The sequence below is a fragment of the Mesitornis unicolor genome, unplaced genomic scaffold (genome assembly GCF_000695765.1).
Source record: "Mesitornis unicolor isolate BGI_N332 unplaced genomic scaffold, ASM69576v1 scaffold1091, whole genome shotgun sequence".
NCBI lineage: Eukaryota > Metazoa > Chordata > Aves > Mesitornithiformes > Mesitornithidae > Mesitornis > Mesitornis unicolor.
In genome coordinates, this window is record NW_010161433.1 from 4,851 (window position 1) to 14,569 (window position 9,719).

General features: G+C 51.5%; 1 protein-coding gene across 1 annotated transcript in view; it reads right to left on the minus strand.

Annotated features, from left to right (window-relative positions):
* Positions 1 to 5,774: 5,774 nt before the first annotated feature.
* Positions 5,775 to 9,719, minus strand: part of SRSF3 (serine/arginine-rich splicing factor 3) — a 5,348-nt gene continuing 1,403 nt past the window's right edge. The window contains exons 3-5 of the mRNA XM_010192773.1: positions 8,009 to 8,047; positions 7,145 to 7,231; positions 5,775 to 6,631 (exon numbers count right to left, since the gene is read on the minus strand). Coding sequence (XP_010191075.1) covers positions 6,604 to 6,631; positions 7,145 to 7,231; positions 8,009 to 8,047 — 154 coding nt within the window. The 3' untranslated portion in view covers positions 5,775 to 6,603. The remainder of the gene's footprint in view (positions 6,632 to 7,144; positions 7,232 to 8,008; positions 8,048 to 9,719) is intronic.

The window sequence follows — 9,719 nt, forward strand, 5'->3', positions numbered from 1 at the left end:
GGCCCCCCAGGGATGGCACCCATGAATGGCACCCATGAATGGCGCCCATGCATGGCACCCATGGACGGCACCCATGAATGGCACCCGTGGACGGCACCCACAGGGAAGCAGCACCGAGGGCTCCAGCTCCCACAGCTGCCCGGGCAGGGAGGTCCATCCCAAACATCCACAGGGTGTTCATGCAGGGCAGGTTCCCATCACAGTGGCAGCGGGCAGGGGGGGACAGGGGCTGCTCCAGGCCCCCCGGGACCCTCCATGGTGGGATTCACTGGGTGGCTGGGGGTGAGCAAGTGGAGCAGGGGGCAGGATCCCTCCTGGGGTCCCCAGCGCTCGGCAGCTCCAGGCCCCTGGGGAGCTGCTGTGGCTTCCTCCCAGCGGATCACACGTGGATGTGTTTCTCCTCGGTTTTCCTCGCTTAAAAATCCACTGGGAGCGTGACCCGGCCCCTTCCAGCCGTGTGCATGAGAGGGAGGTGACCGCGCAGAGCTGCTGAGCAACGCCCGCTTTCAAAGTAATCCCCAAATTCAGTGCAGACCGAACCCCAAACTCCGGGAGACGCGCGCCAGCCCATCCCAGCACCCACCGATGGGTCACCGTGTGTCAGCGCCTCCCGGGATCTCCCCGCTCACGGAGTGAGTTCTGGGGACGCTGTCGCCCTGGGCGAGGGCGGGCGCGGGGTCGTGATTCACTTTGTGCAGGGGGGTGAGGAGCGGGGCGGAGGCGGGGGCAGATGAGCCCCGTGGTGCTGCGAGAGAAGGGATGCCCGAAACGGGGTAAAGGGAGGGGACAGCCGGGAGTGCCCAGCAGCCGCCACCCTGGCGCCGGGGGTAAGGGTTGACTGCTGTGCCCTTTCTGCAGCGTTTCCTGGAGCGGGGCTGAAGGAGCAGCTCTCACCTCTCCCTGGCCTTGGCCTTGACACAGATTTTGGCACTGAGCTGGGTCAGACCCAGCGATGGGGACGGACGGGGCTTGGGTGCCGGAGTGGGGCTCAGTTCGGTGCCGCCAGCTGGGGATCTGAGTCGGGGAGTGCCGGGTTCCAGTAAAATCCCTTTTGCTTTTGGTTTCAGCCTGTGTCACTGGTTTCTCGGCCTCACCTGAGAATCAAATGATCGCGTTACTGGTGAGAATCTGCGTTACAGCAGGAAAGGAAACGCGCCGAATCTTGGAGCTGCTTGGCAGAAGAGGAGGAGGGAGACAAAGAGGTGAAAGACGAAACCCTGAAATCGTCTGCAGGTCCCCATCAAAGCGAACGCCTGGCTCCAAATCTGGTGGAAACCCATGGGTTTCTGAGCAGGATGTGTCAACCAGGCAGCCAGAATTATTATTACAGGCAGGAGCTGCAGGTACCACACCTGGGCCTATCTCTGTAGCTGGGACAACCTCCTCCCAAAAAGCTGACAGCAGTAAGGCATGAAAACCTGCTCGATCCCGCGCTCGCACCAGGAAACGCGGCCCAGGCCGGCGCTGCGGTGACCGCCCCCATCTTAATGTGACAGCAAATAACGCGGGGATTGGTCAGAAACGAGGGACTGCAAACAGTTCCTGGCAAACACAAACGGTGAGACCTCTGCCGGGGGAGAGGCTGGGCAGAGCAGCGGGGCTTCCTCGCTGGATATTGCTGAGTGTTCACGGCCTGTGCCCGCAGCCGAGATAAAGCTGCTCTCACAGCTGGCGGCAGCGATGTCCCAGCTGGCTCCGGAGTGACACCCATGGTGACACGGTGCCGCACCCCGATACTGCTGCTCCACCCTGATACCGCGGCTGCCGGCGAGGGCTGCGGCCTGGGGACAGCGCGGGTGGCTTTGGCGGTGGCGTCGAGGGTTGTTGCACCCTTGGGGTTGTCCAGCCCGGGGTCAGCACAGTCTGAGTCCGACTGTAGGATAAACGCAGGGGTAGCGCAGAGACGCTGCGGAGTGGCACTGACAGCTTAAGAACCCCAAATGTTGACGGCTAAAATGAGTGGGAGGGCCAAGCAGCACCGCCACCCGAATCAATGTGAAGATTTGTTCGACTAAAAGTTATGTCAGCTCCCTAAATTATTAAATAATGAATGAATGAATCACTTGGGAACATAGCGTTCCCACTGCACAGCCTGGGTTGTATTGGTCTGGCTCTCGTGGTTTATTTTTGTCCACAACAACGTTTGTTTGCAGGGCACCGACAGAAGGGAAATGGTGGCGGTGCCCGAGTGAAACTCCAGAAATGACACAGCAAACCAAGCCCGTGACAGGATTTCTAGGAAGCCAGAGCACTTCTCGTGTGGGCTGGCAGGCCGGGACGCCGCTCCGGCTTCAGCAACTGCTTCACGAAGGGGCTGCAACGGTTGCCAAGTGAAAACCCGACTCTATTTTGCCTCTTTTTGGCAGGTCGAGGTGTGAAATCGGAGCCAGCTGCGCTGCAGCAACAGGGAAACGGAGCCGCCTCCTCACGCCGGCCTCGGTGCTGCGCTATCGCCTGGCGGGAAGGGAGCTAAGGTCACACCAGAGCTCCTGGAACTGCTCCGCTGCCCTTCGGCCTCTGTTTGCACAAGGGGCTGACGCTCATGGTTTTTCACTTTCTCATTCCCTAGCTGAGCGAGGCTGCCTCACATCAGCGCCAGAGTGGGACGACTCACAGGGGTGACCGTAGCTCAGGGTCTGGGACAGCATTTCTGGGTGGGATTTGAACATGGGGATTAAAACCAGCGAGGACGGGAGGAGGTTTGTCAGGAGGCGTTGGGACGTCTTGTGGTGATGGGATCACGGGCAAAGGAAAGTAAAAGTGGGAACTGGCAAGAGGTGATGGCAACAGCCAAGGAGGAAACCTGCAGAGGGGAGAGGTGTGCTGCCAGGAGCTTGGAGACAGCGGAGAGGAGCTGTAACCCGTCCTGCCGGGCTGCGGGAAGAGCCGAGGGCACGGCACAGCTCCCTCACGTCTGACTGCAAACCGAAATCAATGTAAAACCAGAGAGAATGAAACACAAGTGGTTTTCTATCAAGAACAAGGTTTGGTTCTCGGCGGGATGAGAACACAACGGCACAAGAGCAGCAACGCGGTCGCTGCGGAGGGGAAGCGCAGCCGAAACACAGTTTTGTTAACTGGAACCAGTGTCGGTGCTGGCGAGGTCGCAGCTCCTCACCCAAGAACCTCTCAGAGAGCCCCACTGGAAGAAAGGACAAGTTTAACCTCTCCATGCTCTGCTTTAAGCGCAAGGCACGCTCTTAACGTGATCTTCTCTGCCACCAACAAAGAGCAGTGTGTTTATATAAAGAAAAAACTCAGTCCTTCTCTTCACAAAACCACTTGCACAAGTGCTCTCCCTGGGGGGAGCGTGGGGCAAGACCAAAGCACAGCAACGGGGCAGCGCTGGCACCGAACGCTGCTGGGATGTGCTTACACACGGCGCTGCCGCGTCTGAGCAGCTGAGATAGCGTTCACCTCAGGATGCTTCCCACGGCCGAAACCGGGGCGGATAAACCTCCCCCTGCGCCAGAAGCAGCTCAGCACCGTCAAAGCCAGCCCCGAGAGCAGCAGGAGATTCCCCCAGCACCCCTCAGAGCTGGGCTGTCACCGAGGATGGGGTCACACCACCTACTTCTGCCAAGTGTCTGTTTGTCCTGCTCTGCCAGGACAGGCTGCTCAGAGGCTCCACCTGGTTTAAGGATGTTTGGGGACTGGTGAGGGATGTCCTTGGCCTTAGAAGAAACATTTCCTTGTCAATTTAATTTGAGAAGAGAGTTTTAAACACGAGCCACGGTGCTGTACCTGCCCACAGTGCTCCCAGGCTGGGGACTCTCACAGAACCAAACCAAAACCCTTAAATCTGCGAAGGTGCTGCTGCATTACAGAATCACACAGAATCCCAGACCGTTAGGGACTGGAAGGGACCTCCAAAGCTCACCCAGTCCAATCCCCCTGCCGGAGCAGGAACACCCAGATGAGGTTACACAGGAAGGCGTCCAGGCGGGTTTTGAATGTCTGCAGAGAAGGAGACTCCACAACCTCTCTGGGCAGCCTGGGCCAGGGCTCCGTCACCCTCACTGAGAAGAAGTTTCTTCTCCAATTGAAGTGGAACCTCCTGTGTTCCAGTTTGTGTCCGTTACCCCTTGTCCTATCATTGTTTGTCACCAAGAAGAGCCTGGCTCCATCCTCGTGACACAAACAAGCCCTGTGATCACCCCCTGGAGAAGGGCTGTGCACAGCCACTGTACCTATCCCATCTTCTTCTAGAAGCTGCTACTTCTATTCCCCATCAAAACCCCAGCTGATCACACCAGACCAGCAGTCTGCTGTAAGGAGCCGTTCTGACCCAGCCCAAGGGGCACCTTCTTCATTCAGCTGAGGAATAAAATACATCATCAGATCCCTGAACCGAGAAACAGCCCCAGCTCTGCAGACTCCCTTGAGCACAACAACCACAACCTGCTTCCCGCAGCGCACGTCTCCAGCGCTTCAGATTTCCTTCCCTCCGTTCCCCTGGGGAGCTGAAGCTCTCGAAAACTCCTCGTTCCCCACCACGTAACGACAAGAGGAACCGCTCCCAGGCAACGAACGCCGCAGCCCTTCCACAACTCAAGCCCTGGGAGCAGCACCTATTAAAAAGGGAAGGCGGCTGCGGTACATGATATCATCTCAGTGCTTGGCTGCCTCCAACACAAACAGCCCCACAGGAGCTGCTCTGCCAACATCTTGAGACCAAACCCGAGCGGGAAGGAGCGGGACAGAGCCCCATCTGCTGGCAGAGACACCCTGGCCTCTGCTGGGGAACAGTGACACTGCACCCACAGCTCAGAGCCTCCCAAACTCCTCCTCAAACAGGGTGAGAGAAAAGGTGTTTGTGCCTCTGCGGCCCAGTGCTCCCAGTCGGGGGTGATTTAGGGCTGTGTTTTTAGCAGCTTTCCTGCTGCTCAGCAAATGAGGTTGGTTATGCTCACAGCACATCGCTGTGTAGGCCAGGGACTGTTAAACTCATCAGAACCCTTTCAAATCATTGAACCCAACCATAAATAGTATTTAGTAGATAAAAACAATAAATAAATCAAGACACTACACTTCAGGAGCCAAGGCAGGAATAGCTCTACCCCAGCTGCTGCCCCTGTCACCCCCTTTCCGGGCAGGGTGTGAAGCAGAAGGATTTCTTCCCAATTTCAGCTTTGCCATGGTCTTGTCCCCGCCTGGACTCTGTAAGTGAAGGAAATTAAACCACGAGACTGTTCAGTCGATGGATTTAATCTAAATGCACACCAGCAAAACTGATGTAGCTCATCTCTCTCGAATACAGGAAAAACAGGAGCCACAAGGCAGCCCGGGAGCTCCAGCCGCACCCCAGCCCTGCCATGGTTTTACACTCCAAGGGAAATCTCCATGCAAAGCTTCAGTTTACAGACCAGCAACTTCCAAACCAAGGTATGAAGAATACCTTAATACGAAGAACACCTTAAGTGTCATTACGAATCCACATCCAGGATGCAAAAACTGCTGTGAACCTCTGAATCTGCAGCTAGTTTTCAGGCAGCGTTGTATTTTGGAACACTGGTATTGGATGGCAGTGACAGAATGAGGCCCTGGTCCCTCACTGAGGGGTGAGATGGTGCAGAGCAGGGTCACACGGAGTGACCTGAGCTCACAGCAGCATCTGAACAGTTCACAGGTGAATCAGGGTGAGATGTGGTGAGGGTCACCTCAACCCGGACTGCAAAGCACATTTAATTTGAACCGAGTTGCACCACAAGCCCCAAGTGCACCCTCTGCAGTGCCAATGTATACAGCAGGTACTCAAGTTCAATACCGAACACCAAGTTGTAACCAAAACTTTAATCCCAAGGATCTCACAAAAGACATTTTACAAGTGACATGAAAATTCTTGTACAGTAAAGAAATGTTTAATCCGTGCTTTTACAGTGTACCATTACACACAACACATCCACTCCAGTTGTCAGTTCTGCTGTGTATTTGGTCTATTCAGAGGTCCTGGAATAGATGGGTCGATCAAACAATCATCTATGTAAGAAGTACTCTAGTCACATGAAGTACAAAATTAACTGACCCTACGGCTAAAAATTTATATTTCACATAATATAAAGCTGCTCAGTTCCAGGTAACGGAGGTCAGAACTAGAGCTGTGGATAAAGCTGCAGCTCAGCCATCCTCATCGCACGCCACCGGCTCGACGCTCCTGACCGCTTCCCAGAACTGCACTACGAGCACCTACGTCTTGGTCTGCAGACACCGCTCGCAGCCGCGCCTCGCAATGAACACATCTTCATTGCACGCTTCCTCCCGAAAGCTGAACCCCAGCAAAACACCCCCCAGCATGTCAAGACCAGAAACATTCTCCTATCTAAGCGAGACGAACTGATTACCATTCAACACAAATTATGTGTAATGGTACACTGTAAAGCGATTAATATTACAAACCATATGATCTGCTCAGAACCATATACAGATTCACATCTTTACATTTGCCACCTGTTACAAGATACAAGGAACAAAGCAAGTTCAACAGCTAAAACATTTTAAAAATGCACCAAGCTTTATGAAGTTTCAAAACAAAACAATGTTCTGTACATACTCCTCCTGTCCTCAGATCTAACGGCTTCCTGTACACAGCTCCTTCTCACAGTCTTATTTCCTCTCATTTGACCTGGAGCGACTGAAGAAGAAAAGATCTGTTAGTTTCCAGGTGTCGAGAGCAGATTCCACTTCAAACCCCCCAGCCCAACTCAACAGATATTTAAGCATTTTAAAACCACTGTTCATTTAATAAAACTGGGTATTTGATTCGTAAGGGTAAATAATATTGTTGAGACACTGGAGCTGCTTCTCCACCACTGCCCATTGCAGCATTACCCAGATACAGAACAATCACAGAATCCCAGAACGTTAGGGATTGGAAGGGACCTCAAAAGCTCATCCAGTCCAATCCCCCTGCCGGAGCAGGAACACCCAGATGAGGTTACACAGGAAGGCGTCCAGGCGGGTTTTGAATGTCTGCAGAGAAGGAGACTCCACAACCTCTCTGGGCAGCCTGGGCCAGGGCTCTGTCACCCTCACTGAGAAGTTTCTTCTCAGATTTAAGTGGAACCTCCTGTGTTCTTCTACACAGAAGTAGTAAATCTTCTACAGAATTACTCAAAAGAAACAACCAGGGTAAGACTCATCGTACCTGCGAGACCTGGAGAAGGAACGAGAAGGCTTGTGATTCCTCTCCCGTGAGAGAGACCTCTCTCTTCTTCTGTCTCTGGAGAGGGACCTGTTAAAGATCACAGAGCAAGATGATTACAGCATCGAAGCAAAGCTAATTAGGCTACAAGGCTATCTGAAGAGCTTCCCCTCCACAAGTTAAGGGTTTTTAACCAAAAAACCAGACGAAAGCTGTTAAAGGTTACAGTACCAGCCTTTCCTTCAGGTAAGAATAATCACTTGAGCCATACACCACCACAGCTTGGGTTGTAAACAGCCACCTACTCCTTTGCAGCAGTTTAAATCTGTGCAGTCACACTGCAGGTGACTTTCTCCACTACCATGGTGTGTCCACAGGTACAAACACATCCCACACAGTATCACAGCACCCTATGCTAGGGGGATGTAAGAAAATCGTGTATGAACTCCAGAAGCTTCAAAAATCTGAGTACAAAAACCACATCATGCTGCTGTGTCATAGCCACGTAATGCTCTGCAGTACGCACCACCAGAACACGCTGTTTACTTGTCTGTATTGGTGGCTCAAAGATCTGGAGGAGAGCAGCTCAACTGACACACAAACTTTGGGAAAAACTGGCAGGAGCCCTGCACAGCTGCGGAACAGACAAACCAGTGACCTCCCCTCTTGGTACCCTCCAACTGATAACCCTTAGCTGTGCAAATATATTCACTCCAGGCAAGCAACGTGGCAGAAGCAAACCCATTTCTCCCTCTTACCAAACAGCAATGCAAACCCTGGGGTCTGTTGACGTACACAGACCAAGATCAAGCTGTTTCAGTTTGTTTTTAAACCTCCAGGACCAGGCTCTAATTCACTGATGCGTACCTGCTGCGGCTGCGAGAAAAGCTTCTCCTTCGTGGTGATCTAGAACCAGAAAGAGAAATGTGAGGCTTTTCATCAATTCTTTCAGCTTTAATGGGGTGAGGCATTTCCCAACTTGTCAAACTCACTGTTGGGCCCAGGGAACGTGCCAAGAATAACTGGCATCCATCATCCAGTAAAAGGCATGGAAAGATTAGGCAGTAAACCAAAGCTCAGTGTGAACAGCACGTTTCCAACCACGAATTCACTTTAACTACGAATGCTTCATAGCAGAGTTGTCCAATGCAACACTTTCCATGTCAACTAAATACACTGCCCAGAACATCACACCAAAGTCCCACAAGTGGTTCCAAAAAAAAAACAAAACACCAAAAAAAATAGCACAGACCAAATGCTTTGGAACCCATGCAAGCCAAAAAGGTCCATGACAAGACATAAGAGATACCAAGTGGGAAAAAAAAAAGTGACAATGCGCTCAGTGTAAATATTGATAATGCCATTAAGTGCTACATTAGAACTGCATATTTGTGATTGTCATTTTTAATGCCATCGAGTGTGTTTAGACTACTTTCTTAAAAAAAAAAATAAAGAATAACCTTAGCTCGGCCCAGTTCATCCCAAAAAGTAATTGTTTTAAGTTTTGAAAACTGTTAGTAAAACCATTTAAAGGTGATAGGATATTTCTGGCAAGGAAAAGCTACGTTTGTTAGAGCTTTATTAAGAATTTAGTTTGGCATCTCACATGCAAATATACTTTTCTTTTTTAACGTTATTCACAGTGTAAGAGCTTCCATATCACCCTTAAAAGTTTTCTCAAGCAACATATGTACGTTACCACTCAATTATGCACAGCCAGCCTTTGATTGAGAAAAGTAATTACTTATAAGCCGCTTACTCCTTATTTTAACCAGCAGTAAACTGTATAAGCAGGAAAAACTTACTAGTTTTTGGTTTCAACAAGCTAGAAATGGTGAGGTGAGGCTGCCGGACTGACTGCCAAGAAGAATTTGCTGAAAAGGTTTTGCCAGATGTTGCGTTGTATTTAGTTGGTTGGCGAAGGGGGTGGTGTGGATTTTTCCTGCTTTTTTGTTAGCCGAAGGCTGCTGCTGTAGTTGTTGTGAAGACATTTGGTAAATAAACAGCTGAGCTGATTGGCCGGGAATGTGTGGGCGGTCGAGGTGGCTGCTGCCGATTTGGTTAAGGTTGGAGAGAAGGCTGAGAGAAAACAGCATGCTCGGGAACCAAAGGGCGGTGCAACCTGACGACTGGCCATGCCTGGGTCATGTGAAACGACACCAGCCAAGCTGCATGGGGCGCGCTGGTCACATGACGCTGAAAGGGCTAGTTGGCTAATGCAGACTCAGAGGGTGGTGAGAAGAGACATGATGGTGACTCTGTAACGGGTTCATTTTTATTAATAGATGGACCAAAAAGCATAAAAAAAATGAAAAACAAGCCATCAGTACAACCATCTATTAGCTAACAAATACTCCTAACGTGTTATTTCTTTTCAACAGCAAAAGGGTAAGCTCGAAACCCTGACTGGTGAGGACTTCACTCACCTGCAACAGGTAAATTCAGTCCTGCAAAAACCACGTTGCAGACTTAAAACTGCCAGACAAGTTAGTCTGGGTCCAAGAACCTGACAGTTACCAAAAATCCTGCTACATTTTAGAGCTGGGTTTGCAAACCTCAAGTGACAGGATCGTCACAC